The sequence below is a fragment of the Siphateles boraxobius genome, unplaced genomic scaffold, assembly GCF_051911475.1.
Source record: "Siphateles boraxobius isolate OS27281-9 unplaced genomic scaffold, OSU_SipBor_1 2, whole genome shotgun sequence".
Classification (NCBI taxonomy): Eukaryota; Metazoa; Chordata; class Actinopteri; order Cypriniformes; family Leuciscidae; genus Siphateles; species Siphateles boraxobius.
The window spans coordinates 17,926,507-17,948,663 of NW_027508810.1; the positions used below are offsets into that span (position 1 = coordinate 17,926,507).

Consider the following 22,157-nt stretch of genomic DNA (forward strand, 5'->3'; position numbering starts at 1 on the left):
TCGGGATCTCGAAGGGAGGACCGTCTAGGAGATGGATCAGGTCCGAAAACCAGATCCGACTTGGCCAGCGTGGTGCTACTAGCAGTAGGCTTATTCCATACCGGCGGACTCGCTCCAGAACTCCTGGGAGCAGAGCAACAGGGGGAAAGGCGTACAGACGTAGCCTCGGCCACGTCTGCACCATAGCATCCAGCCCCAGGGGGGCTGGGTGAGTAAGGGAGAACCACAGAGGACAGTGCGTCGTATTTTGAGACGCAAACAGATCCACTTCTGCTTGGCCATAAAACTCCCAGATTTTCTCCACCACCTCGGGGTGGAGTCTCCAGTCCCCTGGCCTCAGCTCCTGCCTGGACAGGATGTCTGCTCCTATATTCTGGACCCCAGGAATATACACTGCCCTCAGAGAGAGTACCTTCCCCAGAGACCACAGGAGGATCTGGTGCGCCAGTTTGCAAAGCAGACGCGAACGCAGGCCCCCCTGACGGTTCAGATAAGAGACCACTGATGTGTTGTCTGTTCGTACGAGCACATGATGGCCCCTCAGGTCTGGGAGGAACTGCCTCAACGCATTGAAGACAGCCATCATCTCCAGGCAGTTTATGTGCCACGAGAGATGATGACTCTTCCACAGACCCTGAACCGAGCGGCCTTCCATTACCGCTCCCCAGCCGGTGAGGGAAGCATCTGTCGAGATAGTAACTCGATGGCAAAGAGCTCCCAACACCGGACCCTGGGTTAAGAACCAGTGCTTCCTCCATATAACTAAGGCATGAAGGCAACGCCGCGTGACCTTGATCATACGAAGTGGGTTTCCCCTCGGGGAGAACCCTCTGGTCCTGAGCCACCACTGTAAAGGCCTCATGTACAGCAGGCCAAAAGGTATCACGTTGGACGCTGCTGCCAAAAGACCCAACAGTTTCTCGAACTGTTTTACAGTGCGTGACTGGCCTAGCTTCAGCTCTTTTGTGGCTGACAGGATAGCAGCTACACGAACGGGCGATAGGGTGGCCCGCATCGTCACTGAATCCCATACCACACCAAGGAAAGTGGTTCTCTGTACTGGAGAAAGCACACTCTTCTTGACATTGAGCCTCAACCCCAACATCTGCATATGAGCGAGAACAACACCTCGGTGCCGAACCGCCAACTGCTCCGATTCCGCTAGAATCAGCCAGTCGTCGATGTAGTTCAGAATACGTATGCCCTGAAGCCTGAGAGGGGCTAAAGCTGCATCCACGCATTTCGTGAACGTGCGGGGTGATAAAGCTAGACCGAAAGGAAGAACCCGATATTGGTATTCTTTGCCCCCGAAAGAAAACCTTAGGAACTTCCTGTGCTGAGGGAGGATGGAGATATGGAAGTAGGCGTCCTTCAGATCTATCGTGACAAACCAGTCCTCGGATCTGATTTGAGTCACGATCTGTTTGAGTGTCAGCATCTTGAACTTCAGTTTCTGAACTGACCGATTTAACAGACGAAGATCTAAAATAGGACGCAACCCTCCATCCTTTTTTGGAACAATGAAATAATGGCTGTAAAAACCCGACTCTCGGTCGGGTGAGTACACCTGTTCTATAGCTTCTTTCGCTAACAGGGCCTTTACCTCTTGCTCCATTAGCAGAGCCTGCTTGGGATGCACCACTGTGGGCAACACCCCGTTGTAACGGGGAGGACGAGAACCAAACTGGATTCTGTATCCTTTCTCTACAATCTGCAGGACCCTACGAGAAATATTCGGCAGAAGCTTCCACGCTGCCAGAAATTTTACTAAGGGAACCAGCCTCTCGAGGCTGGTCTCTGGTGTTACTGAGACAGCTAATTCTGGAGCCTGAAACATCATGGCAGGAACTACCTGAACTGGCTGCTCTAAAGCCCCCCTCAGAGGGCGCGAAACCGATGCTGTGCCGCAGCATAGCATCAGCGACTCGCTGGAGACCGCTGCGCCCTGAAGCACCAAGGGTGGCAGGGTTGGCAGAACGGTCTCGTGAGGACCCCGAAATGGAACGGACACCGTATAATGAGGTGTACACCGCTCTACTTCGGTCGGGGCTGTCCTCACAGGCTTGACGCATGAACATCAGGACCTTTTTTTTTTTTGAGCCGAAGTCCTCTTCGCCTGAAGAACGGTCCTCAGATCCGGCTTCGACTTAGAAGACTTCGGTTGAGAGGGTTGCGTCTGTCTCCAGTGTCTATGTGGAGGTGCACGAGACGCAACACTCTCTTTCTGTTGCACATGATATGATGAGCTCGACGGCTGGGGCTGCTCACGCCCAGCAGCCCCAGGGGGCTGGACACGGCGAGGGATAAACTTTTTAAAAGCGTCAGCTTGCTTTTTAGACTCCTGAAATCTCTCGACGACCGCGTGGACTGCGTCGCCGAAAAGACCAGAAGGTTCAAGCGGAGCATCTAATAAAAAAGCTCGATCTTTTTCTTTAATCTCTGACAGATTTAACCATAAATGTCTCTCAGTAGCTACCAAGGCTGCCATAGACCGCCCAATTGCTCTGGCGGTCTCCTTAGTAGCCCTGAGAGAAAGATCGGTAGCCCGACGAAGTTCTCGAATATCGTCATGAGAAATTCCCTCACTACTATCCAGATCCCCCAGCAGGTCAGCTTGATAAGCCTGAAGCACTGCCATTGTATGCAGACATGCTCCAGCTTGACCTGCTGCCGTATAAGCTTTGCCCACTAAAACCGAGGTGGATTTAAGCGGTCTAGTGGGCAAAGCCGAGGCTTTCAGGGACGATGCGGGACCAGGCGAAAGATAGCTGCTTTCACTCTCCATACTCATAACATCGACCTCCTCGGAGGAAGAGCATTGAAGTAATGGAGGGCTCTCTCCCCGGGCGGAAGAAACCGCAGTGCGTGCTTCCGACACCGGGGGGAGAGCGCTGGATCTTCCGGGTAAGGAAGGAGAAAAGGCCCGCGGACCCGTCTCCAACCCCTCCGAAAGATCCTTTTGCGATCCCCAGGAATGCATTCTCCGCGCTGCCTCGGCAAACGCGGGTCCTGATCCCTGAGGATCGCGAGCCTGCCCACTCTTTTCATCAAAGAGTGACAGGCGAGAGCGGAGCATGCGGAGCGGTAGCATTTCACAGTGTTGACACTCAGCCTCCTCGAAGGCTGAGACCGCATGCTCCACTCCCAAACAAATGACACAAAGCTTGTGTGTGTCCCCACCCGTTAAATAACGCGGGCAGGGAGGAACACACTGCTTGTACACTTGTTTCGCCATAACGTTTCCGAATAAATTGCAACAGACAAAAATAAATAGACAGAGACAGTATAACACAGATCGCTTGCTGAGGCAACAGAAGCTAATGCCGGTTTGCACCGGATGTGCTTTTATAATATCCTGGTCATGACGTCACCCGCCCGTGACGCTCATTCTTTCCAATGGACTAGTTGACATAGATGCTTCAGACGCAGTCACGCTGGGGGCGTTCCCATGGCGTCGATGGACGCATCGTTTAGTTCCCTTCGTAAGGGAATTCAGTAGTACTGACAACCTATGACATTAAACTGAGAAATGTATTTCCTATAAGCAGGAGGGTCATAGGGCTAATTTACAACTGGTCCTTTTTACACTCCACAGCCTCACACATTGAGTAGGCTACATCTGGCGTTTTGAGGCCAAATGCAGTACTGAGAGTACAGCACAGAAGGTGTGACTGTGTTCCATGTCATTTCCTGATACACATTTAAAATGCCAGGCTTAATATTGTCAATATTCAAGTGGAACTCATTAATAGCCTATGTAGACATAATAATAATGCAGATTTTTGGCAAAAGACCAAATTCCAGAGCTCTGTTTTCAGTTTCAAACAACATCTGTTTTCCTGGCCGTCACATCAAAGGTATGAAACACTCTGGGTGTATTTCTGGAGCAATATACCCATTTTTCAGTTTACTTCCTGGGGTTCACAGACTGTTTATAAGAGTTATTTGAAACTTAAGCACATTGGCTCTGAACAACATGTTTTTCTTTTTTTTTCCTGTATAGTTTGTAAAGAAAGACAGAACAGTCATAATTTATGCAAAAGAATTTTTATAAGGTTAGGATTTCTTTTGTACATAACACATTACGCTGCTGGACAGACAGGAATGAGGTGTGGAGCTTGGTTAATGTAAATCTGTGGACTTGTTGTAGTGCAATGGCATGTCGTTGTTTAGTCTTACATGCAGCTGATTTTTATTGGCACATTGCACTAAAATATACCTGAGAAACCGCATGTTTCCAATTTCCAATGCAGACATACTATTCTATGTTATTAATCTCATTACAGAACACACATTATTCACACAATGTTTTGGATAAACATACTAAAAACTGACATCTGACTCAATCTGATGACCTAGTCAGAAATACAGAGTGACCTTCCTGCTTTGTCGACCCTTTCACATTCTGTGGTTACAAGGCCTTCTACACAGAGCAGGGAAATTTATATGAGGTGACAGAAAGGAATTCACTCTAACAAATCCCACCCTTTTAAAGGCCTTGTTATCACTGACCGCTGTGCTTCACCCTTGAAAAGCATCATCTATTTGTCACAAGAGCCTGTAAATGCAGCAAACCAAAAAATGTACACCTATTCCATAGTGAGAATGAAACTCCTTGCACAAGGGAGGGCAGACATGATTGGTTTCAAATTACATTCCTACTGTGAGAATATTCTGTCCGATAAATCTTGCTGTAAGAAATATATCTACATAAAGCACCAGACTAGCTTTTATTTTTTTGTAGTGACTAAAAATCATTCATAGCTTATAGCTGATGGTTTGAATTTAGACTTATTGCTTGACCTCCATGTACAGTAACACCGAAGAGTAGAGGAATGCTACAAATGAAAACCTGTGATTCATTAAGTTTTGGGTGAGTGGTTTTGGTAATAAGGCCTCCTGGAATGTTTTTCATAATGTCTGCAGTGTTCAGTGTAACTTTTGGCAGCACAAGCAAAGGATGACAAAGTGACAGACATACAAGCTCTGACTAAGCAAACAACTAGTGACACTGTAGCAGTCTGGATTAATCCCTGATGTGATATGGTCAAATTAAGGGCCCTTTCACACCTACATTGATTGGTCCAGACTTTCTGACTTTTCAGTTTGGTCCGAATCAAAATTGCAGGTGTGAAACCTCCCCCGGACCACGGTCCGGACCAAACAGATGAAATTTGGTCCGACGAAAAGAGGTAGTCTCGGTCCGGATCAAACTGAACAAAGGTTTGGTTCGTTTCTAGTGCGAAAGCATTTCTGTATGGTTCGGACTTTCAGACCTTTTACAGGAAGTTCCGGTGGTTCCCGCATAGCCGAAAAAACAGAAGGTGGCAGGAAAAATGAGCCGTACGCACATGGGGAGACGAGGAGGCGAGGTTTTTAATTGAAGTATGGTCTGTTGACAAAATTAGAAGTCAACTGGAAAAAACGCACAAAAAATAGAGCTCGCATGATTGCTTGCAGTCTTCTCCTCCTTTCCTGCCGGCGGCGACAAAATGTTCGCACGACGAGGACGTTCATTTGGCGAATTTGAACTAGCCTTGTGTATAGTTGGTGCTGCAGGTAATTATGCCATAAAAATAACAATACAGTTGCAAAGATATGCGTCTGTTCATTCATGTTGTCAAAGTTACCCGCCGCATTGACAACACGCTGACGGCAGTCGCACGTTCATTTACAAACCAATCAATGTCAAGATGTAGCCCACATAGATGATGACGACAGGACGCAAGTATGTCACGTAAAGTTCTTTAGTGCGCTCGCATAATTGCATGAATAGTCCTGGGAGAAAGTTCTGTTTATGGGGAATTTACTGGCTTCAGTGCACTCAGTAAGATGGTCTGATATATCAGTATAAATTCAGTCCAGAGGCACCACTCAAAGCAGCAGCTGCCCTGTTTACTGGCCTCTGTTCTCCACTGAAGGTGACTGAAGCGTGGCATAATTTACAGCGGAGCTAAATGAGCCTCAGCTATTAGTTCTATTAGGGAAGAACACACACATGGTCACACGCACACTGAATGTCATAACCTCACAAATCTATCAGTACTTCAGTCACAAAGACTACTGATGCAGATTGCACTGTCTGGAAACAATGCAGATTGTTGCTTTTTTGTGGTTTTTATTATATTGAGAGATATTTTCTCAAATGATCTCTAAAAGGGCAATTTGGTGATGTGAATGTTCAATAGACTTTATGAGGTTTAAATGGAAGACAGATGTATGCAGTACATCAGATTTTGATTGTTCCCTTTCACTTCTAAATCAGAATTTTTGCAAGAGCATACAGTATAAGCTTGAATTATTATTATTTTGGTCCAAAATGAAGCTGACATAGTCATTAATCTGTATTAGCAACCCAATTTCAGCGTTATGTTAAATCCTTTGGTTATAAGAGTTTGAGTTGCAGGCATTTAAATAATTACACTTCTAATTAACTATTCCATTTACATTCAGATTTCACATTTTTACTAACAAAAGTTTTAAAAAATGTTAAAGGTAGACTCAATATCTTGGCAATATGGCAGTCATTCGGACAGTATGACAGTATACTGACGCCAAGGGATGTGGCTGTAGTAGTTTCTGGTTACCGATTCAACTGTACAAATGCAGCATTCCCAGTTAACCAATCAGAGCGCAATGACAGAAGTTGTTTTACCAAGATAAAATAAGTAACATTTTGTCTGATCCTGTCATCTCAACATGACAGCTACAATGACACGACCGCTCCATGTAAATTAAAACATCTTTTATTATTAATCTACTGAATCTCAAATCTGAAATCTCATGCGAGTGGACATGTTTTAACAAATTTTTCAAAAATATTACTCATTTCTTTATATATAAATCTTAATTAATGAGGGAAAATACTGAATGCATCTTTAAGGGCAAAAACCTGTCACTAATAAATTACAAAATTGCACATAATACCTACCCTGTTTTTACTTTTTAATACTCCAACCTTGGTGTTGATATCCTTAATCAGATTATGAGGATAATGGTTGTGTGATTCAGTGGCGTCGTCAACAGAAAGAGGATCAGTGTAAAGTCTGCACCTATCAGACAAAAAACAGCAACAAAAAAACAACAACATATATTTAGAGAAATCATAATTGTTGTAAACCAGCAATTGTAATAAGGAAGGAAATTTCTGATACGTTTACATCAGAAACTGCTCTGGAGTTTGCAGAGGAAGTTTTTGCTTTTTGACATCCAAGCAGGATGTACTTGTACACAAGGAAATACCAAGGCGTACGGCCATGGGATTTTAGTGAAGGCCCTCTACTTTTAGTGAGAAACAGAAAACTTAAAAAAATAATAGGAATCTGTTGGGCAAATGAACTCTTTTAGCCAATTTCTTTCAGATATGTTTATCTTTTGCCAATGACCGTAAGGTTTCATGGACCCTGATGAAAGTGTGTTTCTTTTATCTGCATTTGAGGACCAGGTATCAAGTCATGTGTTTTATGTCTTGAAGCCACAGGAGACCAAAGACCTGTTTTGCATCAATCTGAGTGGAGGAACAATCGGATTAATGAGAGTCGAGGTCGGAGAGGAAACCGCAGCGTGACAGGAAGGGCTGAGACATGCGTCACCGTTCAAAGGAAACACCCCCACTCTCTGGACGGCTGAGATAAGGCTGATCCCAGACCGCCACGGTCAACAAGGGTAACTGATAACTTCTCACCTTCATGAGCGCAGTAATGCGATCTCAAACGATGGACCCTTCCAACAAAACACTGATTTATGGCCACTTAATGTCCATGTACACATCGTAACTAAATTATGCTCATATAGGGATTTGCTCTGAACATAACCACTTTTTTTTTCTTTTGGTCACTGCTCAAGAAATTTATTCATTTTACTATGTTAAAATAAAAGAGGAATGGGTTTGTCTGTTCATCCAACTAGGGCATTGCAATTACCCTTCAATGTACCTCGCTCATTAGCTGTTGAAAATCAGGTCTTCTCACCATCTATATTATGAGCTGTTGTGTTTACTGCCATCACAGATTATATTTAAAACAGCCAAAGTGGCATTTTGGCACTGTGGTACAAAGCCTGAAGTATTTTTGTCGCAAATTTGGCAGTAAACTTTGACAAATAATTACTCTCAATTATGAGAAACTCTTGTTGTGACACACCAACTTTAGGAGACATCCGTAGCATTCATAAAGGTTCACTAAAAGACTGGCATTTACACTTGGATACTCTTGCTTTCCACACAATGCAAGCTTGGGGAATTAGAGCAATAAATTGTCCTCACATTTACAGAGCCAGTGTCTGCAAAATATAGCTCTGGGGCTATTTTTCACCAATAAGCATACTTAATTTCGACCAATTTCAAGGAAACGGATGCAGTTCATTTGAATAATGAGAGCTGTGGGTAAAGGTCAACATTCATCATTGATGTTAACACCAAAAGAAGAGATATGCTATGCAGGAGGGTGACGACTGTTTATGGAACCACAAACCAAAATTTGTGGAAATAACAAGAAAAAAAATATAGCCCATATTTCTCCTTTGACGTAATGAAATCTGACCTGAAGTTATACAATCTTTTAATTTAATGTGGAATTACTAATCAGCAGACCTGTTGATTCAAAGCAAATCTGAATATGTGTATTCTTTTGTGTATTATTGACTTACTCTGTAAGATCAAGGCTAGGGTCACACGGCTGCCAAAACCAGGTAATGTTTGGCATGGGAATCCCAAATGCAGTGCAGGTGAGCTTGTGCCTCTGGCCATATATGTAAGTTTGGGGGCCCAATGGAGCCACATCCTCCTCATAGATCTTTGGCTTCACTGTGTGCATATTGACAGAACATTAGTCATTTAAATGGTCAGTCTTAGAAAAGAATACAGATCATTTGCAGATCCCTGGCTAACGTTAAAAAACTTTCACCTCATAATACGTAAGAATATTCAAGTTTATGTAAACTTCAATAAGAGAGGTCTATATTGCCTTTATAGACCTCACTGAAGTGTATCTGTGCTTATGAAGGAGAAAAACAGCATGTTTGAAGATTTAGCATCAGGTGGATTTCTGCATTTGATGAATGACGCCTAAAATATTTCCTAAATCGCAACCAGAAATCTTTCAATTCTGTTTCCGTTGTTTTTGACCTTGGTTTTGCTTTTGGGTCTATGATGATGCCATATACTTCAGTTCAGGTTGAGGGCAGAGAAGCATTGAAATAAATATTTTATATTAGGCTAGAAGAGGTAATTATACTTGTGGGATGGAAGGTTTCCAAAAATTCAGGGTAAATCTGGGCAGTACATTACTAAAATGTCAGCTCTGACAGCACATTCCACAGCTCTTGTCAGAGAAGAGCATATCAATTCCTCTGCTTTCTTAGATTTTTTTTCTTTGTGAGTTTAAAAAAACAAACATAATGCCCAACGCAATCAGCAATTTGCTGAAGAATAACTTTGGCTTCACTCACATCACTCACTAAAAAAAGAAGATATTTGATTATTTAATTTCTAGTTCGATTCCCCAATTAATTAAATAATGAGATTTTATTCAAACAATGTAGACATTTAAATCGATATAAAAGTATGCGTATAAAATAAATAAACACATATTTCAATTTATAGGTTTAAAATATAAATGAAAAATATAAAGTTCAGATAAAAAACAAATCAGCTTAAAAGCAGCAAAACCGTTTCCATAGTCAAAGAATAATAATAATGAAAAACAAAACCACAAATGAATTGCTGACAGCAGAGTTTTCAATAATCTCATTAAGTTTGCTGTTCATATAAACAGTACAGAAATGGGGCTGTTGGCTATTTTTATTAACATTTTTATGTTTGAGGCAGCCCTATTTGGTTTGATATTGTTTGAAGTATAAAAAACCATCAGATGCTCATAATCATGCACAGTTCATACTGGCTTTCTGTGCATTACCTCTGACTTCCAGCTTGTAGCTGAGGTTTCTGTAGAGACCCTTTTCCTGGTTTGACAGTGCGATAGTGAAGATCCCAGCATCCTTCTGCTTCACATGTTTTATGGTGAGGTTGAAGCCCACAGTCTCATAACATGTGGAATTTTCTGAAACAGCAACTCCATCTTTGTACCTATACAAATTGGCAGCAGAAAAAATAACAAACCAATACAATAATTGTACAATTAATCCATTACTGGTAGGATACATTTAGTTGGTTACTACTACACATTACATTCTTCTTATGGCTTCTTATGGAGTCACATCTCTTATTTTTAAAATCGTAAGCATGAATTTACCACAACACTCTGTCGGGTGCAGGCAGCGCATTGACCCGTGGCTCAAACTGCACCTTTCTGCCCTCTATAGCAGAAATGAATTTGCGTTTATTGTGGGTCACATTGAGGAATGGATGTTCTGTAGAGACAAACATACAAAAAATCCTATAAATTAATTCAAACTGTTCTACAAAAGCATTAATGTGTTAAGATAGTGACACAACATCATATCCTCACCATATACAGTAACTTTAGTTGAAAAATGAAGCCTTTTATCGTCAATTGATGCTATGCACACATATGTGCCCTTGAACTCCATTGTAACATTAGGCACAATTAATGCTTTAGTCATTACGATGATTTGGCCAGGTGGGTCCCTTGTCATTTTCATTTGGTGAGTGTGATTGATCTAAAAAAACAGACGGGAAGTTCAGAGGTTGTCAGGCCAAGATTTACATAACACTTGTTTAAATCTGAATGTGTACAGTATTAATCAAATACTGCAAGTATTTTTTCTTTAGGTAAAACTCAAGCATTTTTAGCAGGGCTCCTAATAACTCACCCGACTCTTATGAAACTGCCACTCAAATTCAATTATGCCATTGTAAGTGGTCTCTGCAGAGCAGTTGAGGACCAGGGTGTCACCAACTAGTACTTTTGGTCTTTCTGGTTCGATGCCAATGTTTCTCAGCTCCGATGCTAGGCACAGAGAACAGGACATTAATCTAGGTTATGTAAGGAAAAAAGCTTTTGTAGTTTTCAATGACAGATTTTCAAAAAGTAATTGAGTAACTGGGATTTTCTCTTTAGCTACCTTTGAGCTATGCATTTTAGCAATTAAAATGACTCACTTAGCCTTTTGAGGATGTAGTGCGAAGAAAATTGTGTGTCATTCACTCTGGTCACACATGTAATCAGATGGTAGCTATCATAAGGTCTCAAGGGGATTGTGAAACCTATCTTTGGATCCCAAAGATCCTCCATCCTACTTTTTATATGATCTCCCATGGGATTCATCTAGAGAGCAAGAGGAGAGGATTTATTTAACAAGCTATCTTTAAAAACAAGTAAATGTTCTTTCTGTGGAGAAGGAAACAAATTGTGTGAAGCTTTTACAGCACATGATTAGTAGCCATTAATGAGTAAAATAGGGCTAAGTTTGTCTGCGAGAAACTGATCATAGTGAAGTTGTATACCCCATTTTACTTCTTTTGTTTGTTCGTGGACCAAGAGCACTGCTAGGAAAGAAGGGAAGGAAGGAAACAGGAAGGACGAAAACCACAGATCTTCCAAAGGCAGGAAGGTCACATGACTATCTGTGCCATCTGGCTTAGAAGAGTTATCCATAGGACTGTGAGAAATGACCATAGACCCACTACAGTACATGACCACTATGAAAAAAACCCCACTACTGTTGAAGTTCGCTGCCAATGCTGTTTGAAGGACAGAATCTCCTGCTTCCGTGACTTATGTAAGAGGCTGCTTGCTTGTATACTTAAAATAAGATGTGGTGGTGTTCCATCAGATATAACGTAGAAAAATAAAATAAAATAAAATAAAATAAAAGACAAACTTTTGCTATTTAGTCTTTTTTAGTTAGCTGGAACAAAAAATGTGTTTTATTTATATCCTGAGTTTCTATTCTGAGTGAAAAACAACAGTCAAACACAAACTTCCTGTTCTTACAGGAAGCAGACAGAGAGACTCCTCAGGCCTCCTTGAGCTTCCCTGAGTCTAAGGCACACTGTCTCTATCTATATATGCATCCTAAGGGCTTAAATGAGTGTGAGAAATTCAAAAACGCCCATGGTCCCATGCATTCTTCAAAGTCAGATCGTACAAAACATCCTCTATTTTTCATGTCAAGGCTTTTGAGGTATGGAAAAACAGGTAAAACATTCACCTCCACCATATGCAGCGGTAAATTATGTGTGAATATATTTACATTCAGTGGCATTAACATAAAATACTCACAGTCTCAAGGAAAACACGTTGGTTCGGGGACGTTGTTCTGCAGGGGACCACAAAAAAGGGATCGTTCCGATACGCAAAAAGCATGTTTGTTGAACTGAAAGCCTCCACAAATGGATGATTGGGATCTGTGATTTAAAATTAAGCATTAAATAATAACACTTTGCTTCACACAAAGCTAATTTACCAATCACACATACAATAATTGATTAATGTACTCATGAGCTTTATGATTTTAAATGGCTTTTTTAAAAAGCATTTAACATTTTATCAATGAATTCTTGGACTTCTTCAGGCAATGCCTAGAGGATCAATTAAATATCCAAGATAAAGTCAGATCATTTTTCTTTCTCAACAGAAAACCGCCACACAGACTGCTGGATAAAGAAACAGCTTGGCAGGGGGGATGTTACTGTACAGCTATGCTGTGAGATTGGCGTGATCAAACAAACAAGATCTTGTGTGTGTTGACGTAATAAAATGTTTTTTTTTTTTTTTTTTTAAATAAACTTGTCTCACATAAACAGTGGAATCACATAGTGAGATGAACCAGGGGACTATCAAGTACTAAGTTGGCAATATATGCAGCCGGCTGAAGTGGAAGAGGTCTGCTAAACAAAACAGCTGGTAAGCCAGAGACTTGGTGAGCTTTGTTGTAATTTTCACAGCTAAAGTTATCTCAGCTCTTTTTTGGAAATACACTACCATTCAAAAGTTTAGGGTCAGTAAGACTTTTAAATATTTTTGAAAAAAGTCTTATGCTCACCAAGGCTGAATTTATTTGACCAAAAAAAATACAGTAAATATATTATTATTTTATTACAATATAAAATAACTTATTTTCAATTGTAATATATTTCTAAATGTAATTTATTCCTGTGATGGCAAAGCTGAATTTTCAGCAGCCATTACAACATTTGTCAGTGTCACAATCCTTTTTATTGTTAATGTTGAAATCAGTTGTGCAGCTTAATATTTTTGTGGAAACCACAAATCATTTTTTTTCTGGAATCTTTGATGAACAGAAAGTTAAACAGAACAGCATTAATTTTAAAAACTTTTGAACAGTAGTGTATATTTTTGAGGCACGTTCATAAAACTCTGCTATTGCACTTGCTTAAAATGTTAACAACCAAAACACAGGAAGACTTTAAGCAGGATATAATATAAAGGCTTCCTTTTTGTGTCACTGATTTTCTATTTCCTATAGTCTTATGACAGTTCGGTTCTGTCTTGCAGATACAGTCCAGTTCTCAGTGATTCAATCCTTCTAAGTGAGTGCAGTCATAGCTGAATAGTTACTAGCTCGACTGCCCTGCTAACAGGTTTATGGCTTTGTTGTAGTTTCAGTGAGGTCTGGGGCCACTCATTACTTATTGTCATTTTTAATATAATGCTTTTCTAATGGCTTGGAGTTTTTCCAGGTCGTGTTTCACACAGAAGACATCGAATATGACTTCTGGCAAATAATTGGAAGTAAAGTGCCAAGTTTCTTGGTTCATCCAGTAGGGATCATTCTATTTGTAACCAAAAACAGTAGTGTACAAGAGTATTATGCCAAATAAATAGCTCTTTGGTCTGTTTATCCAAAGACAAGATTTGTTTTATGAAACCGTTTTACTACAATCTCTTGGTCTATGATAAAAAAAAGTAAAAAAAAAAAAAAGTATTCTTATTCTTACCTTTAACAAAAACATATGTGGTCACCTCATGATCGTTGAACCTTAGATAACTGCATGTGTAGAAGCCAGTATCAGTGTGCCTCAGGTTGTGTATGACCAGCTTGCTGCAGTGCTTGTGCATTCTCTCCTCACAAGACTCAATGAGTTCCGATGACACATTTCTGTTAGCCAGCCTCCAGTGCAGCGAAGTTGATCCTCTAATGTACACCACACCATAGAAACAAAACATCACCAAAAATAAGTGCAATTTCATAGGCAAGCAGGCTTATGCCAAATTAAATAATCACTGCATAGAGTGTGTGCTGCTATTACATTTTGTTTTTTAGCCATTCATGACATATTACAAAACTTAAAAACAAAATCAGGAAAATTATACCACAAAAATGACATACAAACACATCCTGCAGCCTCTTTCAGTTTACTGTGAAATTACAAAGATAATCCTAACAGTAATTCAACTACATCAATTGCCGTTTTCTTTTTTTACTGGCATCCTGAGCAAAATGGCATGGCAGATTCCTTGTACATATTCACAGGTTCATTTCAATTTTAAACATTCAGTTAGTGTCCAACTTTCACATGGGAACAGGTATTTATTGGAAGAAGTGTCCAAATGGCATATTTCAAACAGTACTTGTTTTTAAAAGGGCACATTAAAGGATCCCAGTGGAGAATCAGAGATATCTCACATACCACCACTGTTGCTTCTAGACTGATGGGTCATGCAACTTCACTCTTAAATGTGTCCAGAGCCAAAGACAGTATCAGCTTTTTGCTCACATGACCTTGTAGGGAAGCATTACATTAGTTAAGCTTCTTCGGGGTCAGCATTCCTGGCATGACTGCAATAGCATGAAATGCTCTCTTAAAGTCTAAACTCGAAGTCTAAACGATGTGTATGTTTCACAGCCCCCATCCACTTTTCTTTCTGCAACAATTGGACATGATGGGTTTTTTGGGCCTATACTGCTTTTCTTTGAGGCCTCTCATCCCATGTTAAAGCAAAAGCAAATGAGTTTAGTTTTGAAGAGTGATGTTGAGAGATCAGTGTATTTGTACTTATACCAGCTCCTGCTTAAGTTCTTATACAGTATTAAAGGAATAGTTCACCCAAAAATGAAAATTCGGTCAACATTTATTTACCCTCATGTCGTTCCAAACCTGTATGACTTACTTTTTTCTGTACAAAAAAAATATATTATGAGAAATGTCTGCGTGGAATATTTCCAGTGTTTGGTTACCACTGTTCTTCAAAATATCTTATTTTATGTTTCACAGAAGAAAGAAAGTCATACAAGTTTGGAACGACATGAAGGTTAGCCAATAATGACAGAATGTCTATTTTTGGGGTGAACAGCATGTTGTGATTTGGATACTGTGCCCCAGTATGAGATTTTGGTACTGGCCAGGTTTCTTAACTAAATTAAATATCAAAAATTTCCCGATCAGTTTCATTAAAAAGACCATGACCATGGTTGATAAGATTTTTTCTGCAAAAAATGAAACACGTTGCTCTGGTTACATTTCGCTGAACTTTTCAAGTTACACATCCACAAGAGGCACTATAAGTAATTAAAAAAAATTCTCCATTGCAAAAGTGTAATCTCCAGAGACTGGCACTACACTGCATGACAATTAAATGAAATGAGCATACCCCCTACATTAAACCCTACCCTAAACCTAACTGACAATGTGAGCTAAAGCAAATGTAAGATAAAAACGTATTTGCTGAAGGAACCACGTAATTTTAGCTTTCTTCTATGAGGGTTTGAACTCTTTTGTGGAGCTTTTTTGGTGTTTTTACTGCCTCTAGTGCTGCCTCTAGTGAAATGTTGTACATCACCCATGGACAAGATCTACAAGTCACATCAGTACTAAACCAGCACTAGTCACAGTAAAATGCTTGGAGCAACATGGAAATGAACATAGAATGAATGAATGAATGAATGAATGAATGAGGCAATTTTATATAGCGCTTTCATATGTACTACTGTACACCCAAAGTGCTTTACAATCATGTCGGGATCTCTCCTCAACCACCACCAGTGCATAGCTGTTAAGCTGGTTTTCAAAGGGCTAAAAAAAGTTGGTAGTTTTAAATTATTATGAACTGAGCTTAATTTATTCTCTCTGAATATTGGAATGCCTACTAGTATAACATCTTTTTTTCTCCAACATATTTTGTGGATGGGTAGCGTACAACGACAAATGAATACATTTAGATGCACAGAACATTCTGTGTGTGTTTGTGTGAGATGGGACAGCAGATGGGCACAGTACCTGCAGATGAGCGTGAGTGTGCCACCAACATGCTGAAGGTGTGTGCCTTCGGCAGGAAGCAGCTGTGGATCAGGCAGACGAGATCCCTCTACCAACCCTACAGTAAACACAATACAGCACAACACACAGTCAATCAAAGACACACTAACATCACAAGTGCATCACACACAAAGCTACACGTTTCAAATCTAACACGTTTTCACTTACAAAGTCACCCTTGAGGGTGAGTGATTGATGACAGAATATTTATTGAACCATACAAGATGGGTATTGCAGTTCTCCCTGGAGAACTGTAATACACCAACAGTCATAAGGGTAAATCTATGGTTAAGCTGACCAAAACCAGAACACTAAGCAATTAAGAGATGCAACTTTATCAGAGCATTCCAGTGTGATTTAGAGACTGAATTAAAAATGTTACACAATAGACTTTCCGCTTCTGCGTGGCGCTCCAGAATCCAGCTCAGTGCAGTCTAGTCTGTGCTGGACAGGTTTAAGCTGGCAGAGTTGTGGAAACAGTGTGTCTGAGCATGTGTACACATTCTAGACAAGAGGAGGGAGGCCAGATGTACAGCTGTGCCCCCCACAGAGGGGTCACCTCTGTCAGCATGTGTGTGAGAGAACAAGGCAGACCCAGATGAATCAGATGTCCTTAAACACATCCTTCAAATCAGTCAGTCCTCTGTATAATGCCACCTTTTTATACTCTGATAAGGAGCTCCATTTAACTCAGATCTCTTGAGATCTCTTCGGTGTGCTATTATTACAGTGAAGGTTCACTGCTGGTCTGGGGCCAGGTAAAGCTGATGATAGGAGCCATGAGTACGCTGGGGACAGGAAGTGGTATCATTCCCTCTGCTGCCCAGCACGGTTGACAGTCATCTCATAAGTGATTTCCTTCTTTTGAACCTACTCCCTGACCGCTTTGTGCTGTGGCACTGCAAGTTATTTGTGTTGCCAGGCAAAAACAATATTTTCTGGGAAACCTTGTCTGACAAAAAGAGCAGATTAGGGTCTTTTGGTGCAGACTGGTTTATGCAGGTCTAACTAGTGGACCAGCACACCAATGCTTTTTCAAAGTTTTTCAGTCTCACATGGAATCAAAAAAAAAAAAAAAAAAAAAAAAAAGAGTGCAGACACTAAAAAAAGCAGATGTGGCGCAAAGGTCAAACACTTTAATCTAGCGCACATTTACATTGAAAAACTTTTTTTTTTTTAACATTCGAAACCAGTGAAGAGGAATGCAAAGAAATTTTTTTGTGGACAGCTTCAAGGTTTTCATTGTTTTTCTATGTCTTCGCAGATATCTTGACTTTTTCAGCGCCTCATGCAAAACGTGTCATGTTTTTAATGAAATGAAAAGAGGTGTGCATATCTAACAATAGTTTTGATAAGTATTTGAGTAAGAATCTCATGTAGAACAGTCAGATTTTTACTTAAGATTTTAGAACGGAAAGTTTTGTAATACAGCATCAGCGTTCAAAACACAAGGTGATCTTTAAAAAAGATTTGTGTATAACAATCAGGATGATAAATGCATTATGTTCTCTTCTAATCTACACTGACCTTACTTGACAGTCTCATACCGGATACTATGAAGTCATTATCAGTACATTATCTGACCAATAGCAAAATTTAGTTTTTATAAATGGCTTAAAAACACAGCTGCATTCACCAGAATGAACTTACCACACCAACACTGCCACTTAATATGAACTTCCTCTTAGTATGCTACAACTTCATTGTTGTTTCACAGTACAAGGTTAGTTAAGGGGAGCGGATGTAGCCGGAGATTATCACGCAAAGTACACACCTCTATCAGCTTGATATTATCCCTCTGCCCAGAAGAGACATAACCAGACATAACCACAGCTGTCCTAGTCAAAAAATAACCTCCCCTACGGTGAATCTCTTATTGCGCTGCAAACTTCTTTTTTTTACACATCTGTTCTGTAGATATTTGGACATCTTCTGAGAGTTGTAGAAGATTTACAATTACACATGAAATAAAACACATTAAAAATGTTTTTGCTGTAATGTTGGTGTCAGACAGTAACTTTATGTAGGTCCACCTCCCATCTCAGACAAACACAGCCCATCATGAAATGTTTATTTCCTAAATCTCATATGGACAAAATGGACAACATATGGTCTAAGAGTCATCACTCATTCTCGTCAGGATGTTTTTAGAAACACTGTACATCTTTATCTGTAACATAAGAGTTAGAAGATGACGCTGCTCCGACTGTACTGAAAGAGAGACATTAGTCAGAGTGAGTCTAAGTGGTTTTGACCGGTCTGAAATATGTGTTTACCACACAGAAGCTTTGGTCTAATACCAGATATGTTTTATTAAGAATTATTAATTCCTCTTGACATCCAAATATTCGTATTTCCCTTGAAGCCTCATTCACAGATGTACGCCGGCACGCAAACACATACAGTGAATCACATCCTATAAAACCCAACAACTCTCGCTGTCTTCACAGCTGCCCTGTTCAGCAGGGGCCCCCAGCAGCCCACTTAAGAAGAGCACTTTCTCATAAAAACCTCTTGTCTGTGTCCCTGTACACCCACGTATTCCCACAGCACACAGACCCCCACCTGCCCCTGATGTCTGCCCAGTGCTGACCTCAGCGCGACACTTTGCCCCCCTCTCCGACAGCTGTGTACTGGATTCCTCCATCACAGAGACTGAGAGACTGAAAAATGCCAAAAATGAGGCTTGTTGTGGTGCTTCAAGGGGCCTGGGACCTGGTTTCCATTAAAGCCTATTAAAAATAAAAGACAACCATGGAATCATGGAAAAAAACACAGCACTGATGCTACGTGCGTGGGTTGCCATATTCAGCATGATTAGCCTACGTGCCTCTCGTGTGAACAAGTAAACGACATGTCACAAAGCTCTGTTCCTACAGACCTTCCACAATCATGCAATCAGTAGATCTTTGTAGTTTTGTGAGGGAACAAGAGAATCTTCAAGTCCAAATAAGTAGAGGAACTTTCACAAAGACGAGTGGTTTGAATGTTGAGTGTGAGATGGGAGAGGCATAAAACTCTAAATTAAATCAAAATGATGTGTGGGTTTTCCATGGAAAGCTGACTTCTGAAGTACTATAAAAAATAATATCAGCATGGTCTTGGAAACATTAAAACCAACAACTGTTCAACAACCAAAATGTGTCATTGGTCCCTGGTGGATGTTAAAAAATCTGGAACTTATGGAGTCAGATGATGTTTGAGATTTTTTTTTATACAGATACAATTCAATTTACTTGTGTACTGTCTTTTGTACAGAGGAAATCCTGTCGCTGCCCAGTAAGCATTGGTCATAATATGCGGAATTCCCTACTCTGTGGCTGGTACAAGACTGCCTGTGCTTCCCATCCACCCATGTGATGCACAGTGCCAGTAAAGCGGTCTCTGAGGACGGGGCAGGGGGAATCTTTTTTAGGCTTACACAACAATAGTAATTCATTAATCCTTTAACCTTGCTGCAATATCCATTATGATTTAAAAGCTTTACAAGCAACGAAGGCTTCTTGATAAATAAAAATAACGTCAAACAATAGTAAGCATCTCAATGGGCACAGAACGGAACATCAGGCAACCGTTGAACGCGACCAATCGCAAATTAATTTCTTTCCTGTCTTTTTTGAAAGAAGACAAAGTACCCTTTTGGGACATGTAAAATGTCTATACATGTCTATTTAAGCTGACTATGAGCTTTGACAAAAACATAATGTTTTGTAAGATCCTCCAGCACATAAAAAAAAAGAAAAAAAAGGCACATAACAAAACACACTGTCCTAACAACTGTGACTGTCATCTTTGTTTATATCATAAATCATGTAATATGTCTGGTAATGTCAGCTAGTTCCTACTACCAAAATAAAACCAGACAGATCAGGTCTTGTATTGTACTAGTGACTGTCCATCTGTATGTTATACCAGTAATTATGGCTGTTTACCAAGTAAAAAAATGACATTGGAATAATACAAATATTATATTGATTTAAGTTTGTTAGTATTATTATTATGTGAGAAGAGAGAGATGTCACAAGAAGCATGGAATGTATAAGAAAATATTTGACAGTAAAATTACACAAATAACCAATCAAAATCAAGTATTTCAGAGAGCCGTGTAATAATATGGTATAATATGTCTGCTTATAAATTTACTATTATGCATGTGGTCAGACAAAGGTGATTATTATCTGTCTTTTTATGAGTGTATTGCGGTGAGAATGCTTGTTGGTAGTCTACACACACTATATGCTGCTGGACATCCGAATTTCCCCTGTGGGGATGAATAAAGGCAATAAAATCTTATTCTGCCTCTAATTATAAAGCTTTTACATAATATAATTTGATGATTAATTATCATTGGTCCGGACTGTCACACAAACAACAGTAAAACAAATTCACCTTCAAAAGCAGACTTCACGGTAAACTCTTCACAAAACTAAAGACCACCCACTAAAACAAGTTGCTACACCTTCTGTGCTGCCTGCCTTCTCATTCATTGAAGTGTTCTCTTATTGCAAGTCCCTCTGCTACAACTACTGCTTCCTGCCAAGCGTGCTAGGTTAAGACAACAGCAATGGAGAATGCAGATTTTATTAGTTCCTGGATTGGTCTTTGGAAGGTGGAGTCAAAAACCGAAAACACATACACATAACCTATACGAAAAAAATAAGATTGTTAATTAAACAAACAACATCTAGCTAAAATGAGTGGTAATTCTGGTCATATCTGGTCAAATATTGAAACAATATATGACAAACCCTACAAATAGTAAGTGGATTTGAATCCCATAAGCTCCCACAATATGTTTTGGAACTCTGGGGATTTTGCTGTTCTTCATGCTGGAGATTCTCCTTGAAATTGCAAAATAATACAAAATGGGCAGCCATCACATTTGTGTGTCAAAGGGAAAAGTCAAATCTCCAAATCACACTGAAGTTATTTGGCTGTCTTACTAATTCTGACAAGTTTGAGAGAAGAGAAACATGTCAACATAAATTTTACTGCAGTACTTTTAATGTTTTATGAGGGAGGAAATGGAAAAACAAAGATTGCAAATGTTAAGAAAGCAAGCAAGAAAGCACACTGCACAGTCTATCCTCGTGTGCTTCCCCACCGCTGTGAGATGAGTGGATGAGCTTGAATTGCACTTGGCTGACCCCTACCTACTGTATTCCTCCCAACATGCACTGCTGCTGTTCAGTAGGAACACTACAGTTCTTCCTGAGCTAGAAAAATAAAACGTAATCCAGAAAAATAAGAAAAAAAAACTCACAGTAATCAAGTTCAACCCAGGCATTACTCAGTCTCATAGTCATGTCCCATATTCCATATTCATAGTTTACAGTATTTATGGATGAACCGAACACTGAGAGGGGAAGGGAAACCTTGTGTAGCAAGGTGGAAGTCGAGTTTCTGAAACTATTTTGACCGTATAGTGCACAGAATTTGTGCATATTTTTTTTAAAATGCACTTGTGACAAAGTCTGTCAGGCTTGATGCACATACTGTAAGCAGTACACAGCTACAGTTTAGGTTCTGTTTTGTCCAGATAAATTATCATTTAGATTAAAATGTGGCTCACTTTCTTTGTGTAAACACAAAGTTCTGTCATGAAACTCTAAATGGCGCAGACCAATAGGCCCTTAACTTAATCTCGCAATTACATCATTCTCTTCATCAGCGTCTATCACAGGTTCACGTTTAAAGTCTGTTTAGAGAGAACGGTATCGTCTTAGCGGCCCCTAATTTAATAACAAATGATCATTTAGACGGAAGTGAATCAATCAAAACTAACTTTAGCTGGAAAAAACATTTTTCAAGAGCCACTATAAAACCAAACCAATCTCTGTTACCTTAAATTATATGTTTATCTCTGTAAAGCTGCTTTGAAACAATCTACATTGTTAAAAGCGCTATATAAATGAGGATGACTTGACTTGACTTCTCTATAGGGTACAGCTGATTG

General features: G+C 40.1%; 1 protein-coding gene across 1 annotated transcript in view; it reads right to left on the reverse strand.

Annotated features, from left to right (window-relative positions):
* The window catches only part of kdrl (kinase insert domain receptor like), a 57,102-nt gene that overhangs the window by 30,989 nt on the left and 3,956 nt on the right, over positions 1-22,157 (reverse strand). Inside the window, exons 2-11 of the mRNA XM_077236259.1 lie at positions 16,163-16,259; positions 13,883-14,079; positions 12,204-12,328; positions 11,081-11,246; positions 10,792-10,928; positions 10,467-10,638; positions 10,251-10,368; positions 9,915-10,084; positions 8,647-8,803; positions 6,932-7,052 (exon numbers count right to left, since the gene is read on the reverse strand). Coding sequence (XP_077092374.1) covers positions 6,932-7,052; positions 8,647-8,803; positions 9,915-10,084; positions 10,251-10,368; positions 10,467-10,638; positions 10,792-10,928; positions 11,081-11,246; positions 12,204-12,328; positions 13,883-14,079; positions 16,163-16,259 — 1,460 coding nt within the window. The remainder of the gene's footprint in view (positions 1-6,931; positions 7,053-8,646; positions 8,804-9,914; positions 10,085-10,250; positions 10,369-10,466; positions 10,639-10,791; positions 10,929-11,080; positions 11,247-12,203; positions 12,329-13,882; positions 14,080-16,162; positions 16,260-22,157) is intronic.